At 40.1% G+C, this 21,439-nt stretch overlaps 1 protein-coding gene across 2 annotated transcripts in view; it reads left to right on the forward strand.

Moving 5' to 3' along the window:
• mpped2a (metallophosphoesterase domain containing 2a) overlaps window positions 1–21,439 on the forward strand; it is a 44,075-nt gene that overhangs the window by 13,029 nt on the left and 9,607 nt on the right. For both annotated transcript variants that reach the window (XM_053866496.1, XM_053866497.1), the window contains exons 3-4: window positions 2,847–3,028; window positions 7,004–7,229. In XM_053866496.1, the coding sequence (XP_053722471.1) occupies window positions 2,847–3,028; window positions 7,004–7,229 (408 nt within the window). The remainder of the gene's footprint in view (window positions 1–2,846; window positions 3,029–7,003; window positions 7,230–21,439) is intronic.

Below are 21,439 nucleotides of genomic sequence, written 5' to 3' on the forward strand. Positions count from 1 at the left end.
TTTACTTTTAATGAAAAGTCTAAAAGTCCAACAGAATAATTTACACAAATAAAAAAATTCTCTGAAAAGACATTTAAATTCACAGGGATTCATTACTTTCATTTATTTTGTTTAGTTGTGGTCTTCTGGACATTTATTCCACTACGGTTCATTGCTAATAAAACCATTGGTGCTCTGTGCATCAGAGCTCCAGCACAATCTGACACAACAGATTCCAAAAACTGTGGTAGGAGAGATTTGCTTGAACTTCTGAAGAAAAGAAATGGCGGATCAGAGACTCGTGAGTCTCATGCCAACAAACCGCAGCGACGAGTGTCCGACACAGACCTGGAAGTAAATAGACTGGAAGAAACCATGAAATGCTCACGCTGGTGGGAGGTCAGCGATGATACTGAAAATAGGTTTGGCAAAATTCATTGAGCAAAGAACAAATAAAGGAAGCCATGCCAAAATAATATTTAATTTGTGTGTATTCAATTTTTTTTTTTTTTTTTTTTTTGTTTTTAATTAATATTTTTATTTTTAGGTTTTCGATATTGTTCAGCCATCGCCAGAAAATTGAAATTTTCCAGCAGAAATTGGAGATGGATACAAGCTTTCAGAACATGTGTCTCTGAACAAAAATGGCTAAAACAATTGACTCTAACTTCAATATGAACTGAGCAAATAGTCAATATCATGTCACTCATTTTGCATGCTTACTTCAAATGTATATCCTGGTCCTGCTGTTCAGTGTGACTGTGCCTGTTTTAACACTGAGTTTCTTCAGTCGATACTATTTCATATGTGGCAACAAGAGTGTTTTTTTGTACTCGAGGTTGTTTCACATAACTCACCAGCATTCTGCGCGTCAAAACGATAACAATCGAGGGAGACTGGCATCATGAAGATGCAATGAACTCACCGATGATTTTTTTTAGTGTGCCACATGTATATTATTCAACTGAAAATACAATCTCAAATAATCTGTTTGGTACTTATGTGGCTCCTGATTCTGAAATCATATATTGTAGTTCCTAACTGCTACTTGGAGTTGAACGGCCCACAATATGCAAACAGAAAATCGAAATGATCGTCTGTGTTTGACTATGTTTTGGTGCAAATCATCATTAACGAGATCTAAATTCGTAGCAATATATGGTCTTCATTTTTCATGTGTTGCAAAGTTGCCTTTGAAGCCTCCAGCGATGGCTTCAACTGTTGAGGTGTAACTCCCGTATGTTTTCTTCTTGCTAAGACTTGTTGACCCCAGATTCTGAAATAATGCACGTGTTACAAGCTTCAAGGCTGTTGCTAATGGCTACTGGTGACAGATGGTACCAGATGACGAGAAGGCTACACATAGTTGGTGTCCCAATTCTCACCACATACTAATGAGATGCAGGTCTCCAGAATGTGCTGTGTTCACACTGGAAAAGTGACAAAGTGATGTATAAATAAACATGACTGCAGTGGCATGATGCAGTGCCTCGAACAATGAGAGAGAAGGTTCCATGAATGATGAAATACCCATACAATACTCATTTTGGACTGTCAGAAGCTTTTTTTTTTTTTTTTTTTTTGCACAAAGCTTGGTGATGCTACACAATGTGGTGCAGCCTATCTGGTACAGTACCTTGTCTGAGTATTGTTTTCACTTTCATGTGGTGTATACAAACCCTGATGCATGCAGTCCACTGTTATTTGTGTAAACCATTTTACATGATGCTGCTCCTTTTTTCCGACAGTACATTTGATGGTTACCTGAACAGGTGTGACACATTTAGTAATTCATATAGCAGAAAGGAGCAGCTTGTGACGTCATCCACGGAGCGGTCTTTCATCTCTGAAAAAATTACAATGAAGGATTATTTGGCGCATTTTTCTGTTCACTCTGTCCTTGAATCTGCATTTTCTTGCACATTGTTTCTAAGCTCTTTTGTATTACTTTTTGCACTTTATAATATTATTTCTTTTTCATTTTATTGTGATGTGTTGTGTACAGAGCATGTTACAAACATAATTTCCCTTGGGATTAATAAAGTTGTCTGATTCTGATAATTTTGCGTCAGGAAAGACATTGTGAAGAGACTCACCCAGCCCTCATTGTCACCCAGGCTGCATTTTCCTATAATTTTATGAAGAGATACCTCATTTGTGCCTTATGACCTTGAACAGCACCGCTCAATTAATGAACAAACAAACACATCAATATTTGGCTCACGGTTAAACAGTTGCTTATACAACCTGACGTTGACTTTGTACCCGTGACGTCCTCTTTTGTGCAGAAGTGCCCATTCCATCCGTCTTAAATGATGATTTCTCGCTCCGTTGTAAAGCCTCTTTGATTTTATCTGTTACTATGCAAGTTGACTGTGTGCGCGCTCGACAAGTTGAAGATTGCCGTGTTGATTATCTGTGAGTGACATTGCTTCTAATGAAATAATGGTTCGGCGGCAGAGTGCTTGCACGTCACTATCTTCAATTACAGACGAGACAAGTTCCTTTTCTTCTTTTGGTCTGAAATAGTTCCTGTTTTTTCTTCCCTTGATAACAGATGTCCTTATTTTGAACACAAAGGCCAAAAAAAGCTTTTTACCCTGGTGCTCTTGTAGTCTTAAGTGTTTTTCTTCCTTCGTTTTTTTTCATCGGATAATGGATAGAATGGACATGGTCTGCCTTAATGCACCGTGTTTTGCTACCATGGTCCTCTCTCTCTGCACACAAGTCACTCCCCCACATTTTCAACAGTTGTATGTTCCTGAAGATTGTTGTTTTTGGGGTTTTTTTCTAATATGGTTCCTGCTGTCGATCTGTATTGTTCAAGATGAGTGTTTGATCACATGTCTTTCTCTGTGCTTTTGCAGGGTGGACCCAATTCCCTACGACACTCCCAAGCCGGCTGGACACACCAGGTTTGTGTGTGTGTCGGACACACACTCCCGCACAGACGGTATCCAGATGCCCTATGGCGACGTGCTGCTGCACATGGGCGACTTCACCGAGCTGGGCCTGCCCTCTGAGGTCAAAAAGTTCAACGACTGGCTAGGTACTAAGCCGCTTAGCGCTCTCAATCGTCAGCACGCACACACATTGTTTTAACACACGCCAGCACAGTTTTATGGATGGAAAGAAGAGACGTCGGCACGACATGTGCTACTCACACAACTAGCGTGGACCACACAATGACAACCTCCCTTTCGTGTCTGTCCTGGGTGACCCCAAACTGCTGTGCTTAAGTGTCCAGTTTAACCCCACTGACCTAACATCAAGGTTCATTTAACCTTTGACCTCTTGCTGTGACCACATGCTGTGTGTGGTAGAAACCTTTCTTGCCTCAGTTAAAGTTGTTCTCATAAAAAATAATTTAGACTCACTTTGTTGCAATTGGAACCTCACCATGAATTTGTATAGCTGCTAATGAAACATTGCGTCTGATCCTTTTAATTGTCACAGGATGAGTGTTTACTTTTAGCAGAGAAGCTTGACACATAGAGGAAAAGAATCTGTGTCCTTTAACTGATGTCTTGAACAACCAAAAATATTGTAATGAAACTCATCCTCAAACTCATGACTGCTTTGCAATTAATTTATTACAATCACTAAATCGAAATGTGCATTCACTGGGCGACACATTGTGACAAGATTTGTGCATTTGTTTTGTGACCAAACTTAAACTTGTTTCAAACTGTACTCACATGCCTGGTCTGAATGACCAAACAGCTGAGGTTTCACATTAAACGTGATGGACCAGTGCTGAGCATCTGACTGTCACCTGTCAATTGTTGACTTACACTCCGAAGGTGGTGTGGCGATGCTAGAATGCTGGTTGGCTGCTGTTTCAATGAGAGTGTGCAGTGGCTGGGAGGAAATAAGATCCAAATACAAATCCTTTGTGATGAAAGTCCCAAACCTAACTGTACTATTGTTGTTACTCTTAATTAGCTACGTACATTCTCACAAATCCACGCTTTAAATCGCTGTGCTTGGGCAACAACAAATGGCTACATTGTGTACTGCACAGATTTGTTGTAGTCCCTAATCTGGGTACACCTTAGCATCACCCTTTTTCAGTTTGTGTTGATGTATTTGTAGTCATCACTGTGATGAAATTTAATTTTTACTGTATGCACATCAAAGGACTGTTGCTATGTACTAACATCTTTTCAGGACTCACTTAATAGTTTTAATACTTAGTTACTTTGTCTGATCCAGCACCGCTTGATCCAATCCAAACATGCTCATGCGCCCACATTTTTTTCCTTCTGGTCTGTGTTCATGTTTTTTTCGCCAGTTCAGCCTCCGATTGTGCTTGTGAGTGTGTTTTGTTAAGCTTGTGGAAGCGCAGCAATATTTTCAGTAATGGGAAATCAATGCAGTGGAAAGTGGAAAATGGCTTTGTGTTGTTCAGAGCATCCTGCACCTGACACTCAGAGCTGAGAGACATGGAGAAGAACAGTGTTTCCATACAAACCAGTATCTAAAAATATGACTACTTTTTAAGAGATGCCGGTGAATGAAACTATTGATTCGATGTATTACTGAAGTTCTCTTGCATCCTGTAGTCCGACTTCTTGAACACACAAATGCATTTAAGTCCATTAATGAAAATAAAATTGCATTAATATTTTACAAGGTTGATGGGAGCAATTGTGACATATTTAACGAAATATTTAGCCATCTTTAATACAGCAGATGTAGGCCCTGGTTTTAACGTTCTTGACAAGGATTCAGTGTGTGTTTCTTTAATTAATATATTCATGTGAAAAGTTTGGGGCAAAGTGGATGTTAAAGGAATTCTAAGTTTGGCATATGGTTATACATATTTATCCACATTTGGAACGGTTCAATAACTGAAAAAGATTTTGAAGTGTGAGTGTGTTTGTAAGTATTCATTTAATTACAAAGGAAAGACAGTATTTTTCTAGGGTACATAACCATTTTTCATACACTTTTACATTTGCCTTCCTCCCCTGCGTACCCTAGTTTTTGTTGAGAGGATCAAATAAATAAATCTCGTATCACTCCTGGTGTGCTCTGAGATGTATTAGAGTCACAGTAAAAAGCAGTGGAGTCCCGAAGGAGAAATGGAGCCTAGAGTTGTTTGATGGTAATTATGTTTTCCTCACTTTTCCCTTGCCTATTTATGTAGGAGATGATTTGCTTGTGGAAGTTTTGTCTGCCTGCGTGCGTGCTTGTGTGTGTAAATGGATCTGAGATCCGGTTAGGAGTGCTGGGGGACTGAGAGACGCCCCTCGAATATAAGGTTAGATTGGGATTTATGATCCTGAGATGTGACAAAAGCTAATTTAGAGCAGCAGAAATGGAACCTATAGACCGGGGAGCCATCATTCTTTCATTTTCAGTGTTATAGGACCGCTTCATAATGTAATTACAATTTTATGTTTATTGAATCCACATAATCTGATATAGTTTATGATAATGTTTTATTTTAGAGGAAAAAGAGCAAGAGATGATGTTCAAAGCATATAGACATCAGGTTCTGTTTGAAGGTGGCCACAAAGACTAGCTTTTACTGAAGACATCACTCAGAGACTTCTTTTCTTATGTCTGAGTGAACACTTGAAGATTTTTGGTACCGTTAAGCAAAGAAGCTTATTTTATGTACTCATCCTTTTTTTCCCCAGATGTTCAGGAAGTGTGGTACTGTGGGTGGACTCATAACTGTTTTTAGAATTTAGATTTGACAAGTTTCACTATCTAGTCATTTCAAATGAGCTATAATTCGTAACCTCATCAACTTGAAGCTATTCAACTGAAAGTAAAAAAAAGAAAACAAGGGATAGAGTGTAGTGTGAAATCAGCATCTTGACTTCCAAACATTCCCACCAGAGAAGGATTTGAAGAAGGTAGAGGACCAGTTTTTTCCAAGTGCTCAATCAGCTGAAATAAAGTAGCAAGTGACTTTGTGATGGCAAAGGGGAGCCGAGACAAATCACCCAGACAGAGGAGAGCAAAAAGGGCAGAGCAGAAGTTGAACAATGAGGGGATGAGAATTGTAATAGATGTTCTTCCCCATTTAGTTCAGGTTCATGCTTTTCCCAGCTGTCCGAAGTCTGCAGAGATAAATGATGGTCTGAGGAGGTCAAGCAGAGCGGTCAGTTGTGGTTGTAACCTTGCTGTCTGAACAAAGAGTGTTTTTCCTTCGCTTATCTGGGTTTTACTGTATTCTGTTTTTCAAGCTGTCTCTGCTGGGGGTCAGATATTCTTTGAGAATATTAAGATTTTTGTAGTCTCTGCAACAAAAATCTGTATTTAACAAAGCTTATTATGAAGTTAAAAACTTGTTCTCTTCTTTTGTGTAGTTTCTTTCATCAAGTCTAGGAGGTAGAAACTATTCCCTTGTATTTCCTCTTTTAGAGAATCAAGCATTGTTAAACCTTTAAGGGTCTATGGTAAGCGCAATGTCTTTTCTAAAAACAAGTATAAAACAGTTAAAATGTCATGATTCATCTGGACATCTTCCTTCTCTAGACTGACTTGAGTTGGCAAGGGGTCATCTTTTTGATGCAGCAATTAAAGATTATCAGAAACTAGCATGAGTGACAGACGACATACGTTTTTTTCATGAAACTGCTCCGCATTTTTCAAGGTTAATGGTACTCTGTAGTAGTGGGACTAGAGTGGAATAATATGGTCTTATTAATTAGCAGCACATTTTCATATTTGACACCAGAATGATCCATTTAGAAGCACCCAAACCACACATATCTACTTCTGCGATATGTGTTGTGTTATCCTGTTGTGAGACATAATTTCAGGCATTGTGAACGGCATTCTTGGTCGTGGTGGGACAAACTCAAACCAGGTGCATCGCGAACATAATGTTTATGTGTGAAATAACATATAAGAATAAATATATATATTTGAAAATATTTATAAGTCACTGGACCAAAGAGGGCAACCTCGAGCTTGGAATCTTTTAAAGTCCTCGCTACGTTATTAAGCAATAGACCGATGATTGGCTCTGCTGAATCAATTTAAATTCTTTTCTTTCCACCAGGTGGCCTCCCGTACGAGTTTAAGGTGGTGATCGCAGGGAACCATGAGCTGACCTTTGATAAGGACTTCATGGCTGAACTGGTCAAGCAGGATTACTACCGATTTCCCTCTGTCTCCAAACTCAAACCTGAGGACTTTGATAATGTCCAGTCACTTCTCACAAACTGTGTGTATCTGCAAGACTCTGATGTCACCATCAAGGGATTCCGGATATATGGGACACCATGGTAAGCTGAGATTTTCATTTGTCGTTATGGTCCTCCAGGCTTCTCCTACTTTTGCATTTTAAGAAGCTGTAGCATTATGGATTCTCGACATAGAGGTGTGCGTCTGTCTCTGTGGCAGCTCTCCAGCTCTCCTCCCTGTGCGTGCTCTGAGTTTCTTACATGCAGGGTGCTATTCCCCACTTGCACATTCCTTTATGAGCTCAGGACCTTGCCTGCTCCCGGGGCTTTCATTACACCTGTGTTTTGACACAGGGTTAAGTGATACGCGTGGTACCCGGGACTGTCTGACAAAAGGCTTTCAGGTGTGGAAAGAACACCAGGAGGTGTGTTTCAGTGTGGAGTGAGCAGTGTGTATTCAGCCGTCAAAGGCAGGTGGGAGCATTGTTGGAATAAGAAAGCTTTTTAAAGAGTATTCTCAACGTCACAGATATAAATCTGTACGTATGTGGATTTGTGACTTCCATCGTTGAAACACTGAATATGTGGTGTGAATAATGGAGGACCAAATCTCATTGTCCTTGAGGCACTACAGCAATAAAGTTGTTTACCAGAAATATGATTAAAAGTCAAACCATTAGTTGACACATTAATCACTAGAAATGACTTTCTTTGTGTCATGGCACAATTAGAGATGCAAATGAGGTCCTTTGCTGAGACCACTGATCATTTTTATTATTCTTGGCTCAATTGAAAATGAGTGTATTCATATTTATGCTGCAGAATAATTATTCTGAGTTTTTCATTTCTCACCCACGTCTTCTCTGATCCCCCACTCATTTCTGTTGTGCTGTATTAAGCAAATGTGACAATGGATTTGATTCTGAATTTATTCAACGTTTGATATTTAAAGAAATTTTTTTTTTTTACCATGTGACCTCTCGGAGCAACAATATTAGGCTCTCACTCCTTTGTCCTGGTGTGGTCTCTCGCTGTGAACCGCGCCATCAACAAGTCCTCTTGTGGCCTAAAATAACTATTTGGGTCACACCTTCATCCTTAAGCAGCTATAATTAGCAGTATTCCAGTCTGTTTTTTTGGAGGCAACGGATACTTTTGCCATTGGGGGAGTCTGCGTTTTGTAGCATTCCTCAGACATCACAGAAGCAGGAAGAAGATAATGCTCTTTTTCCCTCCATCTATCTTTCAAGCTGCCTTCTCTCTGTTTGAAAGGCAGGATGCTGCCTACCCTCCCTGGTGGGTGTTTAGTGTGAGGGCTGGTAAGTGTCTGTTGTGACAGCTGGAGGTCTCGTGAGATTCTCAGCGGACAGATTGGACGCCCCCTCCTCACTCATATGTGGCTTCCTTGCCTCCTTCGCACCCATATGTCTCCGCAGTCCGAGGTCCAGTCGGTTTGTCCAGTGTGTGGTCTTTCTCTGCTACACTGTGACCCTTGGCTTTATCAACAGCTGACTACCTGCGTGGCTTTTTACTCGTGAAATAAGCAGCAAACACCTAGCTACTCCTCACAAATCTCTTCTATCTATAGTCCAATGTCTTCTAGATGAAATGTGCGTGCACATCATAATTGATGGCATTAAAATAAGCAACAGCAAACCTCTGTTCTGACTTGTAGACCTAATAGTGGCTGCCATCTTACAGTTTTGCCTCACCCACCTCACACAACCACTAGCGTGGCACCTGCATTCCTACGTGAAAAGAGAGCCACAGTAGATGAGACGGATCTTTGACACAGATCAAACTTTGAATCCTCAACAGCGACTCTATCTTATTATGATTATGAATATTACATTTCTCTTGTACGACAGTTCTTCATTGAAGGATAATTTAAAGTGATTCTAATACAAATGCCATTCTTCCACCAGGGTTCTTTTGAATGTAATTCCTTCTGTAATGAGCTTCAGATTGCTGGTTAAGTGGGACGCCATTCAAAGAAGAGTGTTATGTCGTGATACGAAGAACTCTTGATGAGCTCATTTGCTGCACTGAGTTCGATATTTAATGTGACTAGTGACCGTCTCTTGTCATCCTTCCAGTCTTAAAATGGTCAGGATCTGCAATCGCTGTAAATATTTACTGATCTTTTTTTTGTATCTCATTCAATTTTAAGCATTCAAGTTTTTTGTTTTTTTTTAAACGTTTTGATCAGATAGTTTCATTACTATTTGTGTTTTTACATGAATCCTTGTGAATTACAACTCAATAGTATACTATAACTTTACATTCTGTATAACAGGGAATGTCAGATTTTACAGTAGAATGGCTCTCAGTACATTAATTATTTTTCTACCAGACTCCTACAAGAGTGGAATTGATGACAAACATTACTAGACTGAGCCATGTGCCTGCTTGATCATGTGATAATTAGATTGGGTCATTAGGAAGTAATTACCATGTCATCATCTGTTCTTCCTGGGATAATTAACCTATTCAAACTGAAATCTGATTAATGTGCTAGTATAACTGTATCTGTTCTGGTATTAGAGGACTTAAATATTGAACTTCCTTTTACCCCAATACTGAATAATGGCAAAAAAAAATAAATTCTCAGAAATGTCAAAATAGAAGATCAAGGTGCTCACTAGAAAGATTGAAATCTGTGTATTCTTCCCTAACTATCATCATATTGTGTAGAGTTTTTTTTACCGTCTTATGTTCTGTACCTAGTATGAGTAGGAACAGAACGTTCTGTTTGATAGTTAGATGTCTTTGAAAAATAGAAGAGATGGAGCCGAATCAGCGCAGCATGAATGACATAGAACACACTACTTACTGACAGATGCTTTGCAGACTGGATACTTTACTCTCTCTTACATTGGTGCGCACACACACAGACACACACGCACACAGCGTCTGCATTTTGTCAGTCGAGCATATCCTTAAGTTGATCCTTTGAACATCATCATCAAGCCCTGCCACAGGCTCACCCCATTTAGAATTAATGTTACGCTTTATATCAGCTGTCTCAGACTGTTTTTTTCTGCCTATGTTTTGTTACAAAACAAAACAGTTCTTGAGAAATAAACACATTAGTTGTTGCTCATCGGAGAGTCGACCATTTGAAAATTGTGGAAGTCCCTCTTCTTGATGGTGAAGCAAAACTTTTATAACGATTGTTGGTCTATGGAAATGATTTTAATAGAATTTAATTTTCATGTGTTTGCAAGAGTTTTATGTGCTGTTTTGTCGTGTTGATGCACTGAAAGTGATTTTCAAACTGCCCACTTTTTTTAAAACAAATTTAAAATATAATCAGTTGTGTCAACTGTCAAAGACGATCAAAATGATGTTCCTGTCTCTGTGTTCACTCCTTGTCACATTTGTATTTTATTTTATGATTTTGTTTGACTTTTGACTTTTGATGAGCGAATATAGATTCCAAAGTTTTCTTTTAATCCACGATTTGACCCGAATTCTTACTGTTTGCAAACCTTTGCAAAAAAAAGTGTTTTTCAGTTTGTCACTCATGGTGACAAGTGCAGATCGCAGCAATATTATGGCTTCTCTTCCAACATGTTTACTCTTTAACTGTAAGAGAAACCAAAATGTCCACTGTCCCGTAGCCTATAAAGGTTGGCTGAAAAACTGATGACTGGAATCATGTGGGACATGCTTCTGCATTACAAGGATGCACTTTGATGCTTCGTTCGTCATAGTGCTAACATCACCCTGCTACAGGCACGAGACAACCCTTTTCCAGCTTGCTAAGTGATCAACACGGTCGACCGAAAATAAGCCTTGATGAAACACATTGATGTGCTGGCTGCAATATAAAGCATGAAAATATGATTTGGTGAAATAAAATTCAGTCACTTGTACCATAAGATCCAGGGCCGGATGGGAACTGATATGTGAGGAATCCTGCCTGTGGGGGTAGACTCTTGTAAGCTGCTGATGGACTGGGAACTCTCTAAGAATGAGTATGAGGAGAGATGCCTTCCTCTGGCTCGGAAGGGATTAACAGTTTTGTGATTCTGGGCTTGACCACAACTTAACTCCCTGGTTGAAGATCAAACTGCTGCTTCTCCCTCTGAAGCTTCCTCCCTGATTCTTTATCTGTCATTCTTCTTCAGCCTCCACGGAGCGTCGTCTTCATTCTTCAGGTATAACCACATTTGAAGACTATCTGTTCCTGTTTCACTATGGGTTTAGTTTCCATAGTTGTGAGTGAGTGAGTGAGTGAGTGCATGCGTGTGTGTCACTAACTGTAACACACACTTTACCCAAGGGTACAGAGCAAATCCAACTGCCCTCAATTGACCTTCCTCAGGGGAAACCCAGAGAAGTCAAATGCAGATTTGTCATTTGCAAACTCCAGTTTTATTCATGAAAAGATTTTTTTTATACTGTAAAGGTCAGTTTTCTTCCCTCGTGTGACCGACAGTGGAGCTTGGTGAATGGCACTTTCAGTATTGCTTTATCACCAGGGATGTTTTTAAGACAGTCGGCCATTTTTTATGTTCACTATATGGAAACTCCACTTACCTTTTACCCTTTATTTTTAGGTTGCTGGCTGCTAGAAATATGTTGATGTGTGTCGTTGTGTGTTGCCTGGGCGTTTTTCTGTGTTTGACACCAAACACTGACATTTAGGAAAATTACAGCTTAGCTGCATTTTGAATTAGTTGATTACGCTGACAAAACAAGTCCACAGGTCTTGACGTCGACCTCTTGCAGCATGAGATTTCCTGCTTCAATGAGACTCAGGGTACGAATGCTCTCTCGGGTTAAAACTGCCCATAAGGTGAGAAAATATGACGTCTATAGAGTGCTGAAAATTAGCGCAAATTATAGTTATAATCAGGTGAACTGAATCAGGTTTTATTTTGAAATAGGGCGTCCAAAGCCCATTCCACTCCCGACACACCAGGTCATAGACTGACATGACAAGATGCAGGAGTCTCCAGGACAGTTATTTTTGCTTGGCAAACCCTGATTAATTAAAAAAAAACATTTTTTAAATGATTATTTCCCTTACTATAAGCTAAGTGTCTCCAGCTTTATTAATGTTTTTTCATATATTTATGCAAGGTAAGGATACAGTTTGGTCAACTGTGTATCAACAATTATTGTTCTAAGAATACATATATATATATATATATATATATATATATAATAAATAGAACCACATGAATTTTGATCCCTGTTAAAAATTTTTGCCTGCATTAGCCAAGCGCTGTGTGACACCCATCATCCTCCGGTCTGCACGGCACGGTCAGTCTGGCCTCTTTTCTTCATTATCATGCAGCAACTTTATTTATTATTATTTATATTTATTAGCAACGTTTGTACAGAATATTTCACACATCATTGATGCCATTGGCCATCTTCGCCTTAAGGCCTAAATAAGTCAGAGAGTGAGCGATGCTTCCTCACCAGAGTTTAATAAGCTGCTCCCACTTGACCATCCGTCACTAGCCAGGCAGATAGGGGTTCACCTCAGGACACAGCTTGCAGCTTCATCATATAAGCCAGCAAAATAGCTGATGCAGCGAGTACTCTCTTGAATCCAGGCCATTTGGTAAAATTTGCCTTAAATGAGGTTTGAAAGAGTCTGATGGGAAATTGAACTTGTTGGGTTGTAGCCTGGATCATTTGTATAAGTTTTGCGACAGATTTTTTTTTTTTTTCACCATGAATCGGAGCAACTTTTAGTTGCCAGGTTAGAAGTTTTTTGATTGTGAAAAAAAATGCTTCTGTAACTTAGTAGTTAAGTTAGTTAATTTATCTGGGATGCGACATTTAGACTAAAAATGAATTGACTAATATACTAGTAGAATAGCTCTCTATAATTGTTAACACCCTCCTCATCCTCAAACTGCGCTGTATGATGCTGAACCCTCAGAGATCTTTTGTAAATATGTGTTCCTGGTTGGACCTAGTCAGGTTTAAACATGCAAGTGGTTGGTTTCACCTTTAATATTTGCATGAATGGAATGTTGCAGGTACTGATGTTGAACCGGCAAGATGCTTTCTGTTTGATGGGTTCTCGGCTTGAGCTATTGTTATGAAATGTGAAGGTGGACAGAAATCACTTGGGGAAATAAAACTAATAATGCACACTAATGGAGAAGGATAGTGGTGTGTCTGCAGTAGCAGACTCCCTGTGCTGCTCTCGGGTCAGATCGGTATTTGTCCAATTGTGTGTAAGAGATCACTTGGCTTGGTCAAGTATAACCAATGGTTGGTGGTTATGGTAAAAAAATAGATGAAGGTCGACCAGAATATCAGGGTACAGTGCCAACATCTACAAGTGCTGTATGCGACACGGCTCACAAACAAGACTATGTGTGTTTCTGCACTGATTTGAACAGTGTTTGCTTTCTGCTGCTTGCTAGTCTATGAATAAGGTTGAAAAAAGGTTAATGGATTAATCATTTAACGTTGCCAGTCATTCTGTTCAGTTTTATGGTCTTAAATTGCTGCGTACATAGCACAAGGTCTGCGGCAAAATAAACACAATCTAACTTATCTTTTTCCATCCAATAAATGAAGAAAATGAAAATGGTGGGACCAGAAAATCACCTCCATCCTTAGCCAATGACCCCTTACCTTGGAGGTTGACTTGTGTCAGGTATAGTGCTCAGAAAGCCGAGCAGCAGCTTCGAAACACTGCAGATGAAGTGGCAGTGATTACTCGCCCCCTCTCTCCTTGCTGTGTTTGACATCCTGGGTCAAATTGCTGTAGCAACTCTGACCCGTAAACAAGTAACCTCAGAATCTTTAACCCCTCTTCTCAAAAGCTGTGGTGCACAGCGCTGGGCATGTCGGGTGCTCACCTCCCTCTCCAGGTCCTTTTCAGCGCAGTAAATAACCCTTGCCAGTTTCCTTCTTCATTTTCACACGTATGTTACAGATTTCTGTGCCCTTGAACTCCCCCTTTTCCATTTACAGACAGAAGGATGTGAAACTTTTTTTTAAACATATATTGAGCTGTCACATTTCTGAAGCTGCACGTTCTTATCCTTTCAAACAAGGTGCAGTGAAATCTTTTTTTTTTTTTTTTTTAAGTTTTGTGTTCTGTTGTTCAAATACATTTTAAATAGCGTGCCTTTTGGTTATTTATGAACTGTTACTATGTAAGTTGAACTGTTCATTTTCAGTTTCCAACATGATTACTTCACAAATGAAAATTGTATCAAGGATTTTTCCTTTATTTATTTAGTTGAGAGCTGACTTGTTGGGCATGTTGAACAATATTCTGTAACATGTAACAACTGATCACTTTGATCAGCCAGCCAGAATGCGGCGAGCAAGAGACAGGAGATAACTATACCTATATATCCAGATGCATCATAGGACAGGGTTCTCCCCAGCGCTCAGCAGCATGAGGGCCCCTTACACTGGGAAATTACCAGCAAAGTGAAGTGTGACTCACATGTCCGTGCTCTCTCACAATCTGTCAGACAGGACTCCACCTTTTAAGGTTGGCTGTGGAGGACAATGAATGATGTGCAATGATACACTTTCCGCCCCTTCAAACTTAGAGCAAATGCTCTCATCAATGAAAAAGAAAAATGATCTTCACCATTATCACACAGTCGTATTTCCACAAATGAATCACGCTTGGTGTGAATGTGATGTACATCAAGAAAACATGACTAAGTTTAATAACTATATCAACCCTAAACACAGCTCGCTCATGTTTAGGAAAACTCATTCTAATGTTGTGGTGATGTAATCCCATAATTTGACTTCCTCCTTCGGGGTCTATCTGTCAAGGCAAACACTTCATGATGAAAAGAACATCTGCCTGAGTTTACATACTATTTTGACTGCAGCTGGAGGCTGAGTATATTTCCTCAGGGCACATCAATGATGTAATGAGAAGGACTAGATGTTGTTGCTCCTTTATTCCTGAGTAACTATTTTAAAGTAACTTGTGAAATAGCAAGGGCTTTTAAATACATTGGTACTGAATTAGTGGGAATAAAATCTTTCTTTCTTCCACACTGTTATAGTTTGTCTAGTTGAGGTCTTTGGTAATGTTCTGTGAATTGGATACCAGGACAACAATAAATGTATTGTACAACATGTTTCTTAACCGGAGTTATTGATCTTGTGCCATGAAGACAGTGAGGAGAAATTGGGTTGCTGTCCTGAATCACTGCAGCAATCCTTTTAATTAAACCTGGAGAAGATTGTTGTCAAGGAAGTGAACATGTTGGGGGGAAAATGAACCATGGATGAAAAGAAAGCTGGTGCGAGGAATACAGCGGGGGATTAAAGACCGTGCTTGAGTGGTAAAGGACCCCTGGTCATCTTGCAGCTGTAATGAACATTAGGGCTGCAGCATAAATTTAATGACCTGTGAAACAAACAACGTGGCTGAGACCAATGCCTGTGAATGCTAAGTGGCTCTATTATTAATACTAGCTCATAGATGCCACTGTGTAAACACACAGTCTCTTTTCTTACGGAGTCCTGTTAAACAAGCGGCAGCCTTGTGACTGCGATGCCCAGCACACGCTCTCGCCGCCTGGAATGGGGTCGTGTCTGCTTTTGTGCCTGCTGAATTAATGGTTTGTCCCCTGTTAACAGAATACCAGCACTAACTAACAGAATATGAATGTCTCAAAGCTAATGAGCAAGCCGGCTTGCCTCCTTGATGATGGATAGCTTGGTGAGAGGGCAGGTGAGCAAGTTGTAATGAATAGGTCTGCTGCATCCTACAGTTTAGTAGGTTAGTGAGTGTGAATGTGTTCATCCTCCATCATTTAGGTCATCATCAGTTTTCATATTATTTTTTTAAACAGATGCCCAAAAGAGCGTTTATGTTTTTAACAATACAGAATTCTATTTTTGCAGGATGTGTGGTCAGATCTACAGGGCTGCGTACTCATGACACTGTGATTTTCAAATCGCATTCTGTTGCATCACAATGTCTATTAGAATCTAGAAAGAAATGTTCAGGCCTTTCTTGAGAATGTTTTTTTTGACTGTCGACTACTGACTACAGCTGTGTGTGCTCTTATTGCTCTTCTTACTTATTGTCCATTTTATTAGAATAAACTGAGGTTTGTCTTCTGGCAGCCATCGTCACAATGAGGGTTCGACCACTAAACAATGTTCATTGCTACAGTACACTGTAAAAGAGAACAATGATGGTTGTCTTTATAAAACCTTAAATTAGTTTACAATATGGGAATGGTGAATCTCATTTGAAAGTCCATATGTGTAGCGGTTCCCATGTCTTTTCTTTTGGATTAAATCATCAACACCCCTTTCTGTTGACACTCTAAGTTCAACAATGAAGATGAATATAACCTTGCATAAGCTGCTACCAGATTCTTCTCTGCTTGTTCCTTTGAGGAAAAATTCCCTGTGATCAGCTGACACCCTGTACCAACAAAAACTTGAATCGCCTGAATCACATTTGAGAATAACAGCGTCTGAGAGATATGCAAGCTTAATCAAAAGACGGAGCGCAGCAGGGAGCACTGACAAACTTTCAGTATTCAAGCATAAGCAAGCAGCCTGTGCCACGAGGACGAATAGATGATATGAGGAGGCTCCTCTAGGCTATAAATTGGAATTACGACTCCTTGTAAGGAGGCCAAGGATGGATGAGCCACCTGCCTAAGAGTAACATCCATCTTCTAGGATGCCACCTGAACCCGACCTCAGGCTACCTGCTCTGTCAGCGATGACTTGCCCAGGTCACTCAGCAAATGTTTATTCTGTTGCCGTGTTTGTCTTTGTGTATGCTGGCTGGTTTTGTTTTTAGTTGTTATCATCTTGTTTCCCATACTGAGTTACTTTCAGTAGTCCATTAATATTTGAAAAGCAGGAGCAAGTCTCCTTGACTGGTCTGATGTGTGGCAGCCCTGCACCATAGTATCCAGAACTTTCTTCAGCCTATAGAGTGTTCAGTTATTTTCCAAGCTATTGCTAGCTATAGCGCTTGTTTCCAAGGTAGAGGCCACCGTCTGACACTGACACTGAAATCTTAACACAGCAGTTGAGTGTTTGCGAGTTTTAAAAGTTGATGAAATGTCTCCTTAGTTCAAGAGGAAGAACAACCTTAAACTCAATGAAAACATTTTCTTGAGATTGCAGACTATGCCCCCTCGAGATACAATTCTTTGATGGCATTTTGACATTTTAGTTCCTCTGGACATGTTTCATAGCCTTGTAAAGGTGAAGTCCTTGATATGAAGACAGAGTAGCTTGGAAAGAATTCTTCACAGGTGTTGATTAGGGATGGGCGATAAGTTATTGTAAAAACGATCCCTGGGATGAAAATTCCATAAACACGCAGCATAGTCGCTGCATTGGACTTGCATACATGAATACGACAAGACACTGACGGCATGCTGTACTCTCCAGCTCCACGACGTTCGTCCAGACACGACCATGCGAAACATTGAATTTCTCATCTTGACACTTTAGGTCTCATCCATTTAAATAAGTAGCTCACCAAAAACATCCGCTTCTAATTCTGCAGTGTTCACTTCACACAAAGGTGCTCTTGGCTGTTTCTCAACCGTGCTTCACCAGGTCACGCAGCGCATGAGGGAGTTGTGGATTGTCTGTTGAGAACTATCAATCACTGCAGTAATGACAGCTCCATAAACAGAAGGGCAGCCATCCTACTGGTTTCTGCTCGGTTGTGATAGCATTCACATCACGCTGCCGCACTTCCTTTCCTTCCTCTGCTGACCTCTGCAAAGCTTTAGGGACAAAGACGGTCCTCTGCTTATTTGTCCACACTGAATTTAGACCTCCAGCAGTGTTGGGTTTGACACCCAACTTTCATTGTTATGACGAAAAAGACTGTAAATCTGGAGTACTGAAACATTTAGTGCGAACAGGTGAGGAATTCCAAGATATTTAAAGAAACATGGTGATGAAGTGCTCGGATGTGTTGAATTCAGAGGACAACAATGGTGAAATTAACCAGTGACAGTCTGAAGTTTGTAAAAGAACAACAGATATACTAATTATTTGCATGAAGCCAATGAGAAGGTGGCGCCGTCTGTCTATGAACTATGAAGAAACATGGAGGATTCCAAAATGCTCTAGTAGTTAGCACCACAGTCTGTGATTTAGTTAAGCCAGGTGGTTACAAACTATTGTGTCTAAATGCTCTGAATTGTTCCTCAGAGAATTCATTACAAAATTACTTAATTTATTCATTAAAAGTGTTCAACGGTTTTAAACAAGACTTTTTTTGTAATTTATCAGCAAGCTCTGTGAACTGTTTTGTATGCACAGAGTTTTGTGTGGTGTGATTTCCGGCCCTCTCTTTTCAAACCCACTCAGCCAACAATGCCAGTTTGTGTGCTTTCCTGTACCCATTGTTGCCTCTACAGCTCTGTGCCCTCGCCAACATCCACTAGTTGTAAGGTCAAGACAATAGCTGCAGACAGACCTCCACGTATCAGCACTAGTTTGACCTCCTGCCCCTTCCTGTTGCCTTTAACACCCTCTTCTCATCCACTTCCTTGATCTATGACCTCTGTAGCGAAGACTGCCGGCCTGTCATGTCGAGACGAGGCTGGGTTTGTGAAAACCTGCTGCTTGCTTTCTCACAGTCTTCAGGGGGAGAGTAACTCCTCACTGCAGAACAAACAATGAAAGCTGTGATGTTTGTCTAGATCTCAGACTTTTAAACGACCCAGTGTTAAAAGTATTGAATATTAATTGGTTTGCTGTTGAGATTTTTTTCCCAAGTTGTAGGATTGTCGACATAGAATAAGTGGTAGCAGGTGAAAGAGCATTTGTCAATGTTGCATTCTTGCCAGGAGTCACTTTCACTGTATCACCACTGACGGATTAAATTAAACTCACTGTTTCCATTGCTAGTAAATTAACATCATCTCTGATGTTTCACATTGAAATGATGATGCTGAAAAGAGGTGGACGTTTCATTTAATTCTCCAATGAATCCTGTTTATATTCAAAGACTACACTTCTGACACGGTGTGTTAACTGAAGGATTGTCACAGTAACTACAGTTGTGCAACACAGAAATCTATATATTTACATTTTCAAGGGTTGACCTTCTGTTTTGTTGGAGTGAATTGTGTGTCTCATGGCGCAAACACAGAGTTTAGTAACTGCAAGACAAATTATCCATTTAACTCCAACACTGCTACACTCATTCATATTCATATGTTCTAAACTCATTTTTGTGATTCCACAAGGCACTACATTGTTTTACTCCTGCTGCTTTTCATCACAATGGAAGCCGAACATTCTGTATCTTACCTTCAAAAAGAGATGGTGATGTTTTTTTAGCAGCAATGATTCATCCAGTGTGGAGTGAGGCAGGCAGAGGAAAATATGTACAAACAATTGTTATCCAGCTAATTCTAAATGTTTAGATATTATAATTAAATAATTAAAATACCCAGTGCAACCAGCTCTTTCTGGAGTGGTCACTGGGAGTCTAAGACCTTTAATCTTTCAGCCTCAGTTTTTCAGATGAAATAACCAGTGGATTGAAAGTCAGTCTAATTTTATGTTTTGATCTCAATCAGAGCTGCACTGGAAAAGTCACTGGCTGAATATTCGCCATTGTGACCTGAACCAGGTGCTCTTCAAAAAGCATCTCTGACACTGATTCAGGACCAGCATTACAGTGTCCATATTAAGTTGGGAATTTTTAGACAAAAACATGAAACACACATTCAAGTCAGGAATAAAACTTATGAGCAACACTAATATGAAATACATTTGACAGAGTGAACAACATATATTGTATATATACGTAACATAAAGTGTACGAAGTGACGAAGACCTTCTGTGGATGCCAAAATTGACATTCTTCCTGTTTTCCTTTAATAGTATCACATCTGTTTCTTGAATTGTGTCCCATTGAATTTCACGTCTTTGCTTTTGGAAATAGATGTTTCAATTAACGGATTGACCTACACGTGCAGACGTTTGTCCTTGTGCAGAAGGTTCATAAAGGCCACAGTTTTGAAAGACACAGCTGTGTATTAAAAATGAAATGATGAGAAAAGGCAGCAGCCGGGGTCTGCTGAGCAAAGCTGAGATGAAACCTTGCCTGTCAGTTATTGTCAGTTTTCTCTACACACTTATTTCCCAGATATATTATCCTCTCCACCTCCCTTTACACCACCGTCCCTCCCCCTGCTGCCCTCCCATGTTCAACATTGTTCTCCAGGATCAAGTTCACTGAGGTCGGGACTGGAAGAGGTAATGGGACCCTTGTCCCAGTATCGGAGGGCAAACTGAATAGGTCTCTGGCCCCAACCCCCAGAAGGTCTCTTTCAATAAGACCCAAATTCTTCCTTTCTTAATGGTGAGCCCTCTGTAGACCTTCCCAGCACTCTGACAGATCCATATTTCACAAGTGTTCCAAGTTTGCATTGGGCCCTCTGGGTTCCCATGACAGGCTTGCATTACTACCATAAGCCACCTGTCACAGCTACAAACTGAGACTAAACTGTGGCAGTGGTAATGCTAAACAATACAGGAAGTTTTCCATGACATTTTTCTTTTCTGGGCAAAGCGTCACAAAACAATCTCATGCTACCCAGCTGAACTTGTTGTTGGACCTTTGCCTCACATGCATATGTTATTTTTTACAGAAGTCAGTCAATCATTTGAATGGCAGAGCCACGCCATCCTTTAAATATACGGCTCTTTTTTGTCACACTCTCCATGGTGGCACCACTTCAAATTGGAGTAGACAGAACCATTCGGAGAGGAAATATGTCTGTGAAAAGTAGCACAAATCCTGCAAATGTTCACTATGATACACCACGTGTGACGCTGTTTGAAAAGCATTTATAACAATACTGGCCTTAGTCTTTACTAAGGTTCATAGTCAGTGCTGGTTGGATTAGATCAAGCCATTTTCAGACGCGATCATCTGCCTTTGATCAACACTTGTCAATGTCATTATAATTCACCACTGCTAAGAACATAACACATATTGGCAATGTCGCAATCCTTGCTTGATCAAGTGAATGGGGAAAATGGCGGCCACTTCCATTGGGCGTCTGAGTCTGACGCAGTGCGGTTGGGTGGACATCTGACTCTATCTGAATCCAGGAATCCTGGAGTCCTTAAAACCATATTCGAACAATATCATTTACATTTGTAAGGACTTCAAAAAAATACTGCTCTGAAGACATGGCACCTTTTATTTTGCACTGGCGGCACGACACAATTTTATAGCGGAAACCCTGGCAGAATAATATAAGATGAGCTACTTGTTTTCAAGTTGTCTGTTTTCTGATGAAGTTTCGCACGTCTATTCGCATTTAGTCTAAAAT

This window comes from Synchiropus splendidus, chromosome 5 (assembly GCF_027744825.2).
Source record: "Synchiropus splendidus isolate RoL2022-P1 chromosome 5, RoL_Sspl_1.0, whole genome shotgun sequence".
Lineage (NCBI taxonomy): Eukaryota > Metazoa > Chordata > Actinopteri > Syngnathiformes > Callionymidae > Synchiropus > Synchiropus splendidus.